Raw genomic sequence first — 18,540 nt, 5'->3', positions numbered from 1 at the left:
TACTTTATAACAGTGATTATTAGTGACTATAATATTGATTATAAAAGCAGTGCATCTTTTTCTGTTGACATTCTGCACAGTTATATACTATTATAGACACCATTATTATACTCTTGTATACGTGAGAACTTGTCAGACTAGATTAATGCTGACAATGGAGGCAGCACAAAGTAAAGACTATGTTGACAATATTATGTCTGCCTCACAGCCAATTCCTAAACAGTCTTAGTGTTCAGTGTCAACTTCGACCTCACGGAAAAGACATTCTTCAGATACGCCTCTTGACACAGTTTTCAGCAAGAAAGTAAAAGAAACCCAGGATGAGACTGACAGCATTATGGCATCCGCCAGACGCACTTTGTATGGGCAGACACCTAGCAAACCATGTGTTGAGGGCCAAGTAATAGGCAACAGTGGTATAGCTGTAATTTTGCAGAAACTAGATAGGTTGATGGAAGAAGTTAAAGAAGTGAACAGATCCCTGACTGACCGTATTGACACTCTTGAGAATGAATTAGAGAGAAAACTTACAGAAAAACTACTGGATAAGATGGCACAAAGTATAGACAGACGTGTGAACAACGAGATGAATAAATATATTCTGATATCATATGCTGATATCACTAATGAACTTGATACATTGTCAAGCCGAGTGAATTCAATGACGGATGTTCTTCAGACTGACCAGATCTGTGATAGATCATTAAACTTGGTCTTTCGTAAAGTGCCAGAAACTGTTAATGAAAACATTGTTGATAAAATTAACACTATCATAAAGGACCACATGCACGTCAATGATGTCAAAGCTTCATCTGCCAAAAGACTACCTGTTCGTGGAAATGACCCAATGATCCCAGGCATTGTAGTTGCTACCTTCACAGACAAGGAGCAGCGGTCAAAGATTCTGAAGGCTAAGAATCAATTAAATAACTCCATTTTTAAACAAGTTTTTGTGCACGAAGATCAGTCAAAAGAGGAGCGACTTGCTGCTGGGAATCTTCGAGCTATGGTGAATGCTGTAAATAGAGGCCAACATCTTTCCATACGAGGAAACCGTGTCTACACAAACCAAGTGAATCGTGGTACCCATAATAATGGTACAAATAGTGCAAACAGTGGCGCCCACAATGGTTCAAATAGTGTTAACTATGGTGCTCATAATAATGGCACAAATACTCAACCCAGCCCTAGTGGTCCAAGACAGACAGGTCAACGAGGTGGAGCGCAGAGTCAGCGCTGATTCAGACCAAGAGGACCAAGAGGCGGCTACAGAAGAAGTTAGGTTACCTGCGGGTTCTGGAACATTAATGGTTTTAGTGCAGACCTCAATAGTGATAACTATATTATACGCCAATCATGTATTGATAAATTAGACATTGACATTATAGGCATTAGTGAAACTAAACTTACAGGACAGAATGTTATAAACTTACCAGGTTATTTATGGTTTGGTAATAATAGAAAACTTACGCATGTCAATGCTAGGACAGGGTCTGGGGGTGTTGGATTTCTTGTAAAACAACATATTGCTAATTATTTTTCTATTAATATCGTAAATGACAGTTATGATGGTATTTTATGGTTAGAATTTACTGATAAGTGTACTAATTATACTTTCTATGCTTGTGTTTGTTACTTGTCACCAAATAACTCCTCAAGACAGGTTGATGTTTGTGATTTTTATGACACTTTGCTTACTAATGTATATGAATATCAAAACTCTGGCACTGTTTGCATATGTGGTGACTTCAACAGTAGAATTGGGGAGAATGAGGATTATATTGTTGGTGTTGATGAGATTGCTGTGAGAGATGTTGTAGATTTTACAACAAATTCCTATGGTGATAAACTTATTGACTTTCTTATTGACAGTAACATGTGTGTTCTTAATGGTCGCAACTTTGTTAAAAATGATTTTACCTCGGTGTCTATAAAAGGCTGTGCAGTGGTTGATTATTGCATTATTCACCATGATAATCTTCATCTGTTTCAAGATTTCAAAGTCACACGAAGCACGGAAATTTTAAATGAGCTACATGCTCAATTTGGTATTTTACCCTCATCTGTTCCTGATCATTCTATTTTGTCATGGACGTATATTTTAAAAGGCCAGAATCAATTTTATGCACATAATTGCTGCACTGATGACCATCAATCAGGTCGTAATGCCTCATATGATAGATTTAATGTAGATAATATTAATAATGAATTTCTTACGGCAGACAGTGTGATCAAGTCATTACATGATACTGTTTTTAAATTAGAACAGAGTATCAGATTGCAAACAGATGTCGATTCAGCCTATATTGATATATGCACTGTTATTAGAAAAGAAATGTATAGCAAACTAGAATATAAAAAAGTTAATATACTTTTTAGTAAAGATAACAAGAAAAGAAGAATAGGCAAACCGTGGTGGAATGAACAACTGTCTAACTTATGGAATTCCCAATGTAAGGCAGAAAAGGATTGGTTAAATTGTAAAGAGGCCAATGCCAAAAATCATCTCAAATACTTATTTGTAACGGCAAGACGTGCTTTTGACCGTGAAGTTCAGAAAAGTAAACGGGCATACTGGGTCTCATTTCAAACATATCTCGCCTCCCAATGTGAAGAGAATCAGGTAGAGTTTTGGAAATCCATTGGAAAAATTGGTGTTGCTCAATCCAAAAATAAAGCTATCCCTTTAGAAGTGGTCTGTGATGATGGCTCTATTTCAGATAATATTGACACAGTTTTGTCAAAATGGAAGAATGATTTTAGCAGTCTGTTTTGTAACAGAAACAATTCTTTTCAATATCAAACATGGTTAGGAAATAGCAATGTTGGGAACAATCTAAATTGTGAAAGTTTAAATGAAAATATTACTCTATCTGAAGTATGGAAGGCCATTACTAAAGCAAAGTGTGGCAAAGCATGTGGTAATGACTTAATACCTGTAGATGTGTTAAAAAATGATGTCTGTGTTTCTTTTCTACATATTCTTTTTAATGTTTGTTTTAATTCTGGCATAGTACCATCTGAGTGGGGTAAAATAATTATAAGTCCCATTCCTAAGTCAAGTACAACTGATTTACGAGACCCCCTGTCCTACAGAGGCATTGCATTATCCTGTTCCATGTATAAATTATATAGCTCCATTCTAAATGACAGAATATCACAATGGTCTGAGGATAATGATGTCATTGTTGATGAGCAAAATGGCTTTCGGAAAAATAGAAGTACAATTGATCATTTGTCGTCTCTAACTAATATTATTGAAACAAGAAAGCGTTTAAGGCAGTCTACTTTCTGTGCCTTCATTGATTTTAAAAAGGCGTATGATTTCGTAGAAAGAGGCATTTTGTGGAATAAGTTGACTTCAGTGATAGGTGTTAATGGAAAAATTGTCATAGCTATCAAATCGTTATATAATAATGTAACCCGAAATAGTAAAATGATTTTCGGATGATAACTCAAGAACGCATACGCCTAGGATCATGAAACTTCATGGGTAGATTGATCATGACTCGCAGATGACCCCTATTGATTTTGAGGTCACTAGGTCAAAGGTCAAGGTCACGGTGACCCGAAATAGTAAAATTATTTTCGGATGATAATTCAAGAACGCATATGCCTAGGATCATGAAACTTTATAGGTAGATTGATCATGACTCGCAGATGACCCCTATTGATTTTTAGGTCACTAGGTCAAAGGTCAAGGTCACTGTAGCCCGAAATAGTAAAATGATTTTCGGATGATAACTCAAGACCGCATATGCCTAGGATCATGAAACTTCATAGGTAGATTGATCATGACTCGCAGATGACCCCTATTGATTTTAAGGTCAAAGGTCAAGGTCACGGTGACCCGAAATAGTACAATGATTTTCGGATGATAACTCAAGAACGCTTTTGCCTAGGATCATGACACTTCATAGGTACATTGATCGTAACTTGCAGATGACCCCTATTGATTTTCAGGTCACTAGGTCAAAGGTCAAGGTCACAGTGACAAAAGTCGTATTCACACAATGGCTGCCAGTACAACGGACAGCCCATATGGGGGGCATGCATGTTGTTACATATTAAAATACATTTGAAGATCTTTTTCTTTCAAAGCATGGTATTCTATTGTGTATATAACATTGTTTATTGGTCCTCCTCAAATGTTTGTTAATGATGCCATTGTGGTAAAAACTGGCCACACCGAGAGGTTACATATTTCTTATAAACTTTTTACATATTACGCCATTTGGTGTCAAGGGTTATTCTTTGTCACTATTGTGACAAAATCTATTTAATGACCTATATTAACAGTATAATGAATCACCATTGACTAAGTGGCTTATTTTCCTGTTTCTTTGACAGATTGTGAAGAACCGCTTTGATGGCGATCTTGGTATGCTTCTGCTGAAGTTCGACAAGAACAGTAATGGCTTCCAGCTTGGCAAGAGAGCTTCTCCCAGACCTAAAGGGGCCCAACCGGACCAGAAAGAGGAGAAAGGGGCCCAACCGGACCAGAGAGAGGAGGAAATTGACATGGATGACTGAGAATATGACATCAGCTTTTTACTGACGTTGTGGCAGGGCTCGAATTTAACTTTTCTCTCTACTAGCAAAACATTGCGAGCAGCTTAAATACCAGCTCGCAAAATCAAAAACATTCTCGCAAAATTTGCTGGAAACATAAATAAAAGCAAGTTTGGACATTAGTTTAGTACTATTAAAACTAAATAAAATATGACATCAACCACAAGTTTGGGTGTTATATATGAAGTTCTTTTTTCCCACTTGTTCACTGTTTTCGTGGAAGAATTTAATTTCCGTTTTTTTTTCTCTCAACTCAACAGTTAACTTTGCTTTATATTTCGTTTTGTTATTTCAATCTGTGTGCAAAAAGAAACTAGTTATTTTTCGCTTCGGCGACATGACTGTTCAGGTTTTTTGTCCTTTATAGTGAACATGTGTGGATAATCAACTGTTTCATGTTCTTTGTACCAATACCATCCGCAAATATGTACTATAAGTATACCAGTCTACATACAAAGTGCGAGCTTCCGCATATGGGTATTCGGATGTTCTATTAATTAACCTGGGGTTTAGCGTTCACAACGTCGAGCGCATTTAGCAATATAACTCTTTTTTTTCACTATTTCTTCACTCGCAAAAGATTTCTAGTGGCTTAAAACTTAACTCGCAATCGGTATTTTTTACTCGCATTTTGCGAGTGTGCGAGTGTTAATTTCGAGCCCTGTGTGGATCCATCAATATGACACAAACATTGATTTGTCTTTTTTCTGTGTTTTGAGTGAAAGCTATGGACGGAATATTGATGCTGTGTATCAGGAAAATATTGAAGATGATAGTGGTTGTATAACAGATTGTTGAAAACTGATTGACTGGAAAGGATAGTACTTAAAAGATGGATTATGGGAATGAGAATTATTCTGATTTCTGCGTGTAACTGCGTTTGTTACCATGTTGTTGCAGTAAGCGTATGTAGCAAGACTGGGATCATTTACATTATGTATCATATTCTATTTAAAAATGTATTTTTGCCAAACATTTTGTGTGTATGTTTATGAGATCCATTTTACTTTAAGGTTGCACTATGTGAGTAATTGCAGTTTGTTTCATCTGTCCTACCAAACAAACTTACTTGTCTTTTAAAATTGTTACATGATTTTGAATGATTTTTAATTTTCAGCTATTTGTATTATACTGAGACATTCAATTTTGTGGTCATGTGCTGCTTTAGGAAAGTAAAGTACCAGGGCCGACGTGCAACAGCCGTGTCACTTGAATCTCATCAGATAAAGTTATTTCAGACTTTGTGTAAACGTTTTACTTGAACATCTCAGTAAGACAAGTGTTATGGTAAATAAAATCATGTTAAAAGAATATTTAAACACAACCACTTTTAGGTATGTTTCTATTGCAGGAAGCAGTTTGCCTTAACGTAAAAAATTACAAAGAAATGTATCCCGGGTACTCTCTGGGTTATTGCTTCCTATAGGTGCTTATTATGTTACTTATTTCAAATCATATAAGCTCAGTTGAATTATCCGAAGGGATATTAAATAATTATAACTCTCTGATTATACTCCTTTAATTGACGTTTCGGCATAATGCCTTTATCAAAACAATGGAAATAATATGTTAACTACATTTTTACGTCTTTTGACTGCACAATTTAAATAACAAAGAAAAATAACAAAGGAGTATAATCAGAGAGTTATTTCAAATCAATTTAAATGGTGATCACCTATCCTTACATAAATTTAGATTAAAGTATAAACGTCTCTTGTCAGAATATAATGTACCTGTCATTAGTGTAAAATAAGAAGTTTGTATATAGCTTTGCTAGAACTGGTATACATATAGAACTCAATATGTATGTGAATCACCAGTTTGTATATATGTATATGCTAGAACTGGTATACATATAGAACTCAATATGTATGTGAATCACCAGCTGTATATATGTATATGCTAGAACTGGTATACATATAGAACTCAATATGTATGTGAATCACCAGTTTGTATATATGTAAATGCTAGAACTGGTATACATATTGAACTCAATATGTATGTGAATCACCAGCTGTATATATGTATATGCTAGAACTGGTATACATGTACATATAGAACTCAATATGAATGTGAATCACCAGTTTGTATATATGTAAATGCTAGAACTGGTATACATAAAGAACTCAATATGTATGTGAATCACCAGCTGTATAACAAAGAATCGAATGATCCATATTTTTATCAGTATTATGTATTACGTGATAAGTTGCATGATTGAGTTGAGAATCTGTCAAGTTGATAAATATGCGTTGTTTTTATTAGCGAGGTTGTTTTCAGAGAAAACCCAAGCTATTGTCATAGTCTGCTCGTCATCCGCCATAGGCGTCGTGCTAAAACCTTAACATTGGCTCTAAAATCAAAGTGCTTCCACCTACAACTTTGAAACTTCATATGTTGGTGCACTTTGAGGAGTTCTACACGCCACACCCATTTTTGGGTCACTAGGTCGAAGGTCAAGGTCACTGTGACCTCTAACATCAAACTTTAACATAGGCTCTAAAATCAAAGTGCTTCCACCTACAACTTTGAAACTTCATATGTAGATGCACCTTGATGAGTTCTACACGCCACACCCATTTTTGGGTCACTAGGTCAAAGGCCAAGGTTACTGTGACCTCTAATATAAAATTTATACAAAAACATTAAAATTGCCTCTAAAATCAAAGTGCTTCCACCTACAACTTTGAAACTTCATATGTAGATGCACCTTGATGAGTTCTTCATGCCACACCCATTTTGGCTCACTAAGTCAAAGGTCAAGGTCATTGTGACCAAAAAAAAAAAAAATCTGACAAGCTTTCGCAGCCGAGCGTTGCACCCGTTATGTTGTGCTCTTGTTCTTTACTTTATTATTACTTTAAGAGAATATTTTGGATAAGCATTGTCGGTTGTTTTATACGTGTATACTGAATCACACATAATAAACTGTGATAAACTACAGGTTGTGTTAAAAAAAATTTATCTGCCCTTTAAGAATTAGCCATCCAGGGCTGCGATTGTCTTGCCATACCTTGGCACACCTGAGCACTTCCCATGCGTGTTCCAAGGGTTCAAGTCTCAAGATGAGTTGTTTTGTAATCACTCCCATTGCAAATACATGTACAAATAGATTAAACAAACATTACAATGACCCTCTAAAAATGCCTTCACAACATATTGATGTGTATGGCCAATGGGTTATACAGCAGTTTGCTTATAGTATACTCGAACAATTGTTATTCCTTAAATAACTTGCAGGTTTTGAGTATGACCTATAGCAATGCGACCCTCAACCAATGTCTTCCTATCATTTGCATTGAAAAAATATTGCTTGAAGATGTTATGTAAAGATAACATACGCATTGATACATATACAATCTCAATATTTACATATGTGGACACATTAAACCCTAAATGTGAACCCAATCTTCAAGGAGTGATTGATGTATTGATTTGAACATCCTCAATCGCAGTTTTATTGTCGCATTTTTGTAAAACTGACAAGGGAAAATGAAACGAATGTAACTGCACTGATGACTTCTAGTAATGAATCCCTCCTTTGTGAATTTTCGCACCGGAGTATTGAGGTGCAGTTTTTCCCGAAATCAGCGATGATATTGTTTTCTTATTAAGCACATACTGGAATTGTTTGCATGATTCTCGAAATGTAAAGCTTTAAGTGACACATCTTTAAACCCCTTCATCAAAATGAAGACTTTTAATCACATGTAACATACAACATATATATAATATTTTACATATACAGATAAATATAGAATAATACATGTTGTATTTAGTTTGTGTTCACAAGTAAATCACTAGGCTACTGCTATTTCAGCATTCAATATTCATGTAGAAAAAAGGCATAAATAAGCATCGATATCAATCGAGTCGTAGTTAAATAAAACACAAACATGGTTGCAATCAGTAAGTTTATGTTATTTCAAAATCCTTAGTCATCGAAATTTGGTCATTTAAACATCCACGTTCAACAACAATTAATAACGTTTTGTGATACTAATACGTCATGACTGAAGCAGACGACTGTACATGGCAGTCTCGAGGCAAGTCAAAGCCGCGGCTTCAAATTCTTCATAAAATTTGTTTGCAATAAGAAAGTCACTTTGCAGAAGCCAAAGAAGGTCCTTTACCCCGTATATGCACACATCATGTACGTATTTACCATGACACTTGATACTGGCGTCTGTTCTCCATTTCACAGCCCTGCACTGGAACTTCCCGTTTGCGTACGTACGCTCGTTGACGTCACCACCTGGTGCGTCTGCCAGCGCGTTAATGGTGGCCCAGACAAGCTCCTCTGGAGCGTACGTGTCCTCGAGCCAGGCTTTCAGCAGCTTCACTGTGGGGTGGTTCAGAAGGTAATTTACGAATTCACGGCTAAATAATCCGTATGCGCTTCCCTTTCGGATGTTCAACTTTAAACGAAAATGTTCCTTTTTCTTCGACGTTTTAACTATTTTGCCGTTTTGAATGGTGTGAACTTGTCCGATTCTGTACAAATGATTTTCAGGGAGAGGATAGCTTTCAATGTCATTAGTTCCATTTAGTTTTCTGAGGTAATGTATAATTTCCGCGTTAGATTTCAACATAAACTCTTGACCTGTAAGGTTAATGTAGTATTTCCACGAAACGCTTGTCATTTTCATTAGTTTCATGCACTTCAATTCAGCCTCCACCTGTCTGATGGAAGAGTAGACAACATCCACTGGATCATCTATCACAAACACGTTATTCGTACATGCCTGTATACGCTTGAACGCATCAAATATGCGGTGAGATGCTTTAGCGTCCACATGGATGCAGTAGACGTTGTGTGTGCGGTAAATGTATCGCAGTAGACGGAATGCCTGGTTCTCGTCGCGGTGAATTTTGATAGCAAAAGCAAGTGGGAAGCCTGTCTCGTCTGCTTGGATCCTCTTCTTACCGAACAGAAGCGCCGCTTTCAACGCGCTGCAGTTCTCAATGGCGTCTTCCAAACTGCAGCCTCTGGACAATTTCTCACTGTAGGACTTCTCTGCGACGTCAGTAGATAACTTTAAGGCGCTGAATAACTGGTCACACACCTCTCTACTTTGTTCGAGTTGCTTGTCGATGTCGCATTTGGTGTTTTCAGGTGTCAACTGTTTCTCGATATTTGGGTACGATTTTGGTGCTTTCTGGTATACTGGGCCGAATTTTGTTTGATGTCGATAAGTAAGAAACACGAGGAATAGAAGTGCACTGAAAATCTTCGGATACTTTTGCATAAACCAGAGAACTGGAAGGAAAAAAAACTACTACGTAAAAGAAATACAATACTGTGGTAGCAGATGATATTAAAGTATACACAAAGTGAACCGCACCGACAGGTGAGAAACTTGTCCTAGCATGCATTAAAACTCCAATAAGTTTGTGAGAAACATGTTTTTGTTTGCAACGCTTGCGGAAAAACGGTTTGATTTGTTATTGAAAAAAGGAACTTACAGGTACATTCAGCTATGAAATACCACGTTAATACTTTAACCTATTTAAGTTGGGTAATTATCGTGTCAATAAGTTGTTCTATTTACTTTTTATGCACAAGGAGGTCGATGATGGAAAAAGATTAACATAAGCTTATAGTTGTATGGTTATATATGTCAATTTTAAGAAAGTGTTTTACTGTTTAGTTTTGACCGTGATATCAATTGTTAGAAATAATACCGAGTATAGGCACTTCAACATTTTTTAGTGAGCATAATGTCCGTCGGCGCTTAAAAGTAACAAAAGCTTAGTTACAAAAAAACAAACAATAATAAAACAGTGCAATAAAAACATTCAATAATTTTTTCAACATAAATACCCTATATAATATTGCGCATTCATTGTTAAATATTGAAACAATTTGAGTAATTTACCATTTTTGCACCAACTTCGTAGCAGATCCATCACAGCAGCTGACAAATGATGGCACAGCCACCTAGAATATCAGCTTGCTGTTGTTCTCCATATAATGCGCTAGAACAACAGTATACATGTAGTGACATATGTGCACTATTGATCGGATATGCGGTCCATCTGACCCAAAGTAATGTACTAGCCATTCCATCGTCAATAATTGATTACCCAAACAGACGTTTTAACGATCGCATGCGTGGTGAACCTTTGCGCGTGGTATATCTATTAAATATTTATAAAAGAGGAGAGGAAAATCATACTTGTTCACCGCAAAACAAATAACACCTCAAGAATGACATAAAACACATATCCACGTCTTTGCAGTTAACGATAATATAATTTCGCTTACCAGTAATATTTTTTGCGGAATATCAGAATAGTTTTGCTTTCGACCGTCGTTAGTGCGTGAATAACCTATCAACATCAAGTTGTAGAGGCAGCGGTCCTCGCGACATATATTTCTCTTAAGATATCATTTCGTGATCGTAGTAACATGTAGTTAATTATGTATTTGTACAAAATAAAGCACAAATATAGTATCTGGTTAATTCTAGTAGTATTACAACATATAAACATGGTACTACGACAGTGAAGTTTTTTTTAAACTAATAAAGAATAAATGACAATGCCGCGATTTGGTCGTCAGCAATTACACCTTTTGGAGTTCGGCGAATCCAATTGTGTAAAATAAACAAAATAAATTGAAGTTAAATACTTCAATTTTTCAGAACGTTAATGTCGCTTATTTCCACGGATAACTTGTTATAACACGCATTTGATACAGTCAAAATTCGAAAACGCTTGAAATAAATGGAATAAAATATATGCTGTTATTTGCTGTTCCGGCAGCATCACCAGTTATTGCATACAATAACTACATTACATAAGTATTACGTTATTTAACGCAATCATTTTTCCAATTTCAATAGGTACTTTAACTGATAAACACGTATGTTTTGTTTTCATAAAAAATCAAACTAACTTAAAAAAAACCCCAACACTTCGGCAGTTTATGTGATGCCCATGCAAAGGATAACAAACCCTTTGTTTGTCACCCGGCATTTAATGTCTTAAAAGTGTGAAAACAATCCTCAATATGTGTTATCCGGATCTCAACGATTTTGGGCAAAGTCATAGAATAAAATATGTGCTTTCGTGAAAAAATGGAATCATTATCTCGACAGTATGTTTTAGAAAATTGAATGAGAAAACTATTTCGACATATTGTAACTATGAAGATCCTGGTGCGCTTTGGTTGATTATCAAACTTGGCTTTCATTTATATCAACACAAATTTGCAGATAGTTGATTTGTTGAAAACTGTATGATTTACTTTAAGAAACGACGATTTCGTCTTTTTTAATATAAAGGACAATAACTGTGAAGTTTCTGATGCAAAACTGTCTGGTGATCTAATTTGATCTCCATTTTAGATCACAGTCATTTACAGAAAACTTCGTGAATATGCGATGGAAACGGCACGAGTTATTCGGCATACTCAGTACTTATGTCCATTTTTTTTAAATTAATGAAAAAACTCCGAACTTAGTCTTAAACAGACATTCCATTAAGTTTGGTAAAGGTTCGAAGAAATTGTAAGAATTTAAGAGCGGAAACCGAGAATTTCGAAATGTGTGTGAAAATAAAAGGATACTAAGTTATTTTAACCTGCGTGCAAATTGCATTTTTATCGAATTTGGCCTTCAAGAGTTGATGAAAACTCTAATTAGACTTAAAGAGAGCGAAAAGTCACACGTCCATTTATACATCTGTTAATGGTGTTCCCGTTATAATAATCACAGTCAAGAGCAGAGCATAGAAAACAAGAGCTGCGTTGGTAAAACACAATGCGCTTTGAGGTCCCACGGCAGCTATTAAAGATAAAACAAGGCCCATAAAAAATCAATGGACCAAAACGAAACTCACACTTAATCTGTAAGTCATTTTTGCTAGACTCAAATACCAAAAAATCAGCTCAATATATGAAAGCGTTGCGTAAAAACCTTCCGGAAAACGGTTATTACAGAAAACAATCTAATTCCAAGGCCCATAACTTCGCCAAAAATAAATGTACCGGAACATATTTCACACTTCATCTGAAGGTCAAGTAGGTAGACTCACGTACGAAAATTCAGCTTAATATCTGAAAGCGTTATATTTTATACTTTAACTGTAGGACATGTAGGTAGACTCGCGTTCACAAAAATCAGCTCACTATCTGAAACCGTTGCGTAACCCCCCCCCCCCCTCCCCGAAAACAGCTATCATAGAGAAAATGTTATAAGTCCACGGCCCATGAATTCGCCAAACAATCAATAGTCAGGAACGAATTTCACATTTTATCTGTAGGTCATGTAGGTAAACTCACATACCAAATATCCGATCTACAAGTTATGCGTATCAACCTCTGGAAAACGGGTATTATAGAAAAAAAAGTCAAAGGTCCGTAACTTCCCTAAAAATCAATGGACCAAAACGAATTTCACACTTCCTCTGTAGGTCATGTAGGTAGACTAACATACTAAAAATCAGCTCAATAACTGAAAGCTTTGCGTAAAAGTCAAATGCCAATAACTTCCCAATGAATCAATGGGCTGGAATAAATTTCACTCTTCATCTGTAGGGCATGTATGCATGTAGACTCGCCTGCCAAAAAATAGCCCACAAAAACATTCGGAAACGGAAAATATTTCTTCCCTCATCAAAATGACCTCTACCTGCCAAATGATATTGAAAAATTATCTCCCTTTAAAGCTTATTACTTCCCTTAGATCAATAAAAGGCCCGTATCTTCGTTAAAATCAAATGACTAGAATTTTTACACTTCATCGGAAGGTTAACTCGCATACCAAAAATCGGATCAATATTTTAAAGCGTAGTGTTACAAGGGCTGTTTGTAAAACATGCATGCCCCCATATGGTCTGTCAGTTGTAGTGGCAGCCATTGTGTGAATACGTTTTTGGTCACTGTGACCTTTGACCTAGTGACCTGAAAATAAATAGGGATCATCTGCCAGTCATGATCAATGTACCTATAAAGTTTCATGATCCTATGCCTAATTATTCTTGAGTTATCATCCGAAAACCATTATCCTGTTTTGAGTAATTGTGACCTTTGACCTAGTGACCTGAAAATAAATAGGGGTCATTTGCCAGTCATGATCAATGTACCTATGAAGTTTCATGATTCTATGCGCAAGCATTCTTGAGTTTTATCATCCGGAAACCATTTTACTATTTCGAGTCACTGTGACCTTGACCTAGTGACATGAAAATCAATAGAGGTCATCTGCCAGTCATGATCAATGTACCTATGAAGTTTCATGATCCTAGGCCTAAGCATTCTTGAATTATCATCCGGAAATCATTTTACTATTTCGAGTCACTGTGACCTTGACCTTTGACCTAGTGACCTGAAAATCAATAGGGGTCATCTGCCAGACATGATCAATGTACCTATGAAGTTTCATGATCCTAGGACTAAGCGTTCTTGAGTTATCATCCGGAAACCATCTGGTGCACGGACCGACAGACATGTGCAAAACAATATACCCCCTCTTCTTCGATAAAAAACCCTCAGGAAAACAATTCCGGACGGACTGCTATATGCCACACTACCGAGGGCATATAACGGTTAATACGGTATTAATATTAACGTGTAAGCGTTGTTCATACCAACATGCGCCCACTCCCCCCCCCCCCCCCCAAAAAAAAAAAATTATTCCGGAGTGAGCTTTTATTATAATCGGCCATGAATTACCAACCGATTGTCGAGGATTACCGACAAGCATGTTAGATCATTGGATGGCCCATGCGACTGACTTAATATTCAGGGCAGGTTCGATATCCCAATGTCAAAGGGGCTGCGGAAAAGACACGATGAAGCGCATAAATGTGGGGGCGGCGACCGGCCTCTACTTGCCGACTGTAATAATAACGTGCTAATTATATTATTGAAATCATGATTCATTACATGTGACTCATGCAGAGCAGGCAACTATCACATGATTTTGGGACAACATTCTGAATCATAATTTGGGCCACGCCCTTGCAAAAAGTTAACCCACTTTCATACCAAAACACACTTAAACCAACATAAACTGTGTTTTTTTCTAAGTTTTTCTGATCGGAAGTTGGTTTTTGCTATTAAAAGCGAGTTTTATGTGAGCTAAACTGTGCTTAACTGAGTTTTAAGTTGGTTTTTTAAAGTAGATATGTGTTAAAGCGAATTTTTTTTGCTGTAAGAAGTTGGTTTTGTGTGTGTCAAAAGTGAGTCTTTTTATTTATGAGCTGGTTTATGTGTGTTTAAGTGTGTCTTTTTGTTTCATAAGCAAGTCTTTTACAACAGAAGTTGGTCTTTTTATAAACAGAAGTGGGTTAAAGCGAGTTTAAGTTGGTCTTTTTATAAATAATTTGAGAGCCGCAACAAGGCTAAAAGACTCACTTTAACACACTTTTCAATAAGTTGGTCTTTTGTTTATTAATATAACTCAACAATGAAACAATAATTCTTCAACTAGGTCTTTGTTTCATGTTTATAGTCATATATATTATCAAGGTGAATTGTAAAGGGGCTTTTTTACAGCTTGTTTGCCATTGCACCTTTTGTACATGTGTGGGCTCCCCATAATTTTAAGGAAATATTGGATGAAAATCGCTCTTTCAGAACATCACAGATGGACAACAAGTATCACTGCCAAAGACTATAAAAATGTTAAAATGTTCAAACTTAGTTTTATACCTGAATATGAAATTGTTTGTCTTTCACTTTGAATCAATAAATAAATATTAAATATATTATAAGAACAATCAGTAATTATCACACATCTATAAAAATGTGAATACTTCCATTTCATTCATGTTCTTTGGAGAATTCAATAGACTTAGTGAGTTTTTTTGTGTTGTTTCTGGAGAGGGAGGCCTGACACTGTTTCTATAATAAATAAAACTAGTTTCAGTGTAAAAGTGTTGATTAATATATGGAAACTTATGTGGGCTTGCCAGCATCAATTATATCACCTCAACATAACAAGATGTGTTTGTGAAACACAATGTCCCCCTATATGATGTTTGACCTTGAAGGATGACCTTGACCTTGTGAAGGATGACCTTGACCTTTCACCACTCAAAATGTGCAGCTCCATGAGATACACATGCATGCCAAATATCAAGTTGCGATCTTCAATATTGCAAAAGTATTCATAAAATAAGCAATTTGGGCCACATATATTTGACCTCTGACCTTGAAGGATGACCTTGACCTTTCACCACTCAAAATGTGCAGCTCTATGAGATGCATATACATGCCAAGTATCAAGTTGCTATCTTCAATATTGCAAAAGTATTCATAAAATAAGCGATTTTTGCCACATATATTTGACCTCTGACCTTGAAGAATGACCTTGACCTTGACCTTTCACCACTCAAAATGTGCAGCTCCATGAGATACACATGCATGCCACATATCAAGTTGCTATCTTCAATATTGCAAAAGTATTCATAAAATGAGCGATTTTGGCCACATACATTTGACCCGTGACCTTGAAGGATGACCTTGAACTTTCACCACTCAAAATGTGCAGCTTCATGAGATACACATGCATGCCAAATATGAAGTTCCTATCGTCAATATGACAAAAGTTATTGTAAAATGTTAAAGTTGGCGCTAACAAACCAACAGACCAACAGACAGGGCAAAAACAATATGTCCCCCACTACCAAAATCGCTCATTTTATGAATACTTGTGCAATATTGAAGATAGCAACTTTATATTAGGCATGCATGTGTATCTCATGGAGCTGCACATTTTGAGTGGTGAAAGGTCAAGGTCAGAGGTCAAATGTATGTGGCCCAAATCGCTTATTTTATAAATAATTTTGCAATATTGAAGATAGCAACTTGATAGTTGGCATGCATGTGCATCTCATGGAGCTGCACATTTTGAGTGGTGAAAGGTCAAGGTCATCCTTCAAGGTCAGAGGTTAAATATATGTGGCCCAAATTGCTTATTTTATGAATACTTTTGCAATATTGAAGATCGCAACTTGATATTTTTTATAGCAACAAGATTACCATAACAGCAATATTAAACACTTACATTTAAAATATCTTTCAGGACCTGATCTCAAATGAGATCATGCACGAGACGCGCCTCGCAAAGGCAATGACGGTATAGTTTTCAGTACCTGATCAGCTGGTGACTGCTCTATAAAGTGTCGTTTAACCTCCCCTATTCGAGAGGGTCTCCTGATTGCCGAACACTACACCATAGTTGGTATGATTCTTTTTTTGGGGGGGGAAAAGGGGGATTTAAAGATATAAGTGTCCTACTGCCTCCATATCCATTTTGAAACAAACGTAATGCAATTATTTCAAATTTGACTCCAGCACATAATCTGTCTTGCGTTAATTTAATTCTACTGCTTAAATTTAAGTTACAAAAAATTGTGTTTGTGTATAAAAAAGTTATGGAGAATTTAACACATAGGCAGACAAAAATAACCTCAGTATAAAGTTAAAGATCAAGCTTTCATTTTGAACGATATAAAAAATTCAAGCAACAGTAATTTACCTCATTGTTTCGAAAACCTCTTTTGAAATCCTTCTAATGCAGATGTTGTTAAAATGGGATATCTGAACAGATGATATTGATGTAAAAGTTTATTCCACCAAAATCAAGTCATTCAGATCAGACTTGATTTGGGTGTAATAAACTTCTTCATGTTTTTTGAATACTGAAATGTACAGTAAAATCCTGCATTGATTGTTCATATACATTGCAGATGTCATCTCCAAAAAGTTTGCCCAGCCCATTTCAACAGTGTGGCAGAAAAAATGAGATGGGCCTTGAGGAGGCTGTCATGTACTGCATGGAGAATATATGAACTGTGTAGTGCTGAGCAATTTTTTGTGTTTGTTTATATGTGTTAATATGTGTAAAGGGCTATTCCAGAAAAATAGGATGACGGATTCCTTAATGACATCATTTTATAAATCCGGTACCACCAACACAGTCAAACACAATAATTATTAATTTTATCCTTTTTGTCACCCCTCACTAACTGAAACTGTATATAGAATGGTTCCCGTTTTTACCTGTGGTAGCCCGAAGGTGAGAATGTTATTTATTTTAATTTATTATGTTAAATGTGCTGGCATATTGTGATAATGTTTCTTGGGTAGATGTTTTCCTGGTTTTGTTAAACAAAAATATTGTAAAAATGTTCACTTTTTTTTATATAAACATAGTTTTTTTGCAAATTGTGTGTGTCTTTTTTATAATCACATGGGGCTTGTAATGATCTGTTGTGATTTTATCTCAATTACCTTATTTACCAGAAAGGTGTAAATATTGTTTTTTTACAAAGGTTACAGGTCAGACAAGCAAAATTGTATGATCCCTTAAGCAAACAAAAGACTCACAAAAACCAACTTAAACACACTTTTGTATACAGAAGTTTGTTTAAGTTGGTTTTTGTGGGTTCGGCAAGATGTTTTTTTGTGAGTTTTGGTCTGTTGGTTTTTTTGTGAGTTTTGGTATGTTGTTTTTTTGTGGGTTTTGGTATGTTGGTTTTTTGTGAGTTGTGTATGCTGGTTTTTGTGAGTCTTTGTAACACACAAAAAACCAACATACTGAAACTCAACTTACCAAAACCCACATATGTGTACCAAGAGAGTTTTTTCATTGTTTTACTCAGTTTTAACCAAGTTGGTAAAATACCCACTTAAAACACAGAAAAAACCAACTTACCAAAACTCACATAAACCAACATACCAAAACCCACTAAAAACCAACTTACCAAAACCAACAAAAAACCAACTTACCGAAACCCACATATGGAAGCAAGTTAGTTTTTTCTGTCTTTTACACAGTTTTAACCAAGCCCGTAAGCAAATAAGACCCACTTGTACCAACTGCCAATAACGCTTGGTTTAACACGGATAAAACCAGTGTTTAACTCGAGTTTTACACACTTATTTGGGAAGGGCAAACAGCAACTTGTAGCTTGTAATTAAATATTGTTCCTCAATCCATTCACATCGGTCAA

General features: G+C 36.0%; 2 protein-coding genes across 9 annotated transcripts in view; one reads left to right on the top strand and one right to left on the bottom strand.

Moving 5' to 3' along the window:
- LOC127871412 (twinkle mtDNA helicase-like) overlaps window positions 1–8,833 on the top strand; it is a 70,207-nt gene extending 61,374 nt beyond the window's left edge. For 6 of the 7 annotated variants that reach the window (XM_052414320.1, XM_052414322.1, XM_052414318.1 and 3 more), the window contains one exon: window positions 4,351–7,515. In XM_052414320.1, the coding sequence (XP_052270280.1) occupies window positions 4,351–4,533 (183 nt within the window). In that variant the 3' untranslated portion in view covers window positions 4,534–7,515. Of the gene's footprint in view, window positions 1–4,350; window positions 7,516–8,776 lie in introns of those variants that run through there. The other variant, XM_052414323.1, reaches the window with a different exon arrangement.
- Window positions 8,352–16,699, bottom strand: LOC127871414 (N-acetyllactosaminide beta-1,6-N-acetylglucosaminyl-transferase-like). Of its 2 annotated transcripts, XM_052414326.1 has the most exons (3): window positions 16,590–16,699; window positions 10,452–10,551; window positions 8,352–9,832 (listed from the first exon to the last, which is right to left on the bottom strand). In XM_052414326.1, the coding sequence occupies exons 2-3, from the start codon at window positions 10,480–10,482 to the stop codon at window positions 8,580–8,582; spliced, it is 1,284 nt and encodes a 427-aa protein (XP_052270286.1). In that variant the 5' UTR covers window positions 10,483–10,551; window positions 16,590–16,699; the 3' UTR covers window positions 8,352–8,579. The 2 variants fall into 2 exon arrangements, with proteins under 2 accessions (XP_052270286.1, XP_052270285.1); XM_052414325.1 differs by lacking the exon at window positions 16,590–16,699 and having other exon boundaries at window positions 10,452–12,624.
- Between the last annotated feature and the right edge of the window lie 1,841 nt (window positions 16,700–18,540).

This window comes from Dreissena polymorpha, chromosome 3, assembly GCF_020536995.1.
Source record: "Dreissena polymorpha isolate Duluth1 chromosome 3, UMN_Dpol_1.0, whole genome shotgun sequence".
Lineage (NCBI taxonomy): Eukaryota > Metazoa > Mollusca > Bivalvia > Myida > Dreissenidae > Dreissena > Dreissena polymorpha.
Note: the sequence above shows the minus strand (reverse complement) of the source record. Positions and strands in the feature narration are given on the sequence as shown.

Coding starts and splice junctions, on each gene's coding strand:
- LOC127871414 (XM_052414326.1), bottom strand. CDS start 10,482: ATGGATCTGCTACGAAGTTGGTGCAAAAATG. Junction 9,833..10,451: donor ACGAAGTTGGTGCAAAAATG/GTAAATTACTCA, acceptor TTTTCCTTCCAG/TTCTCTGGTTTATGCAAAAG.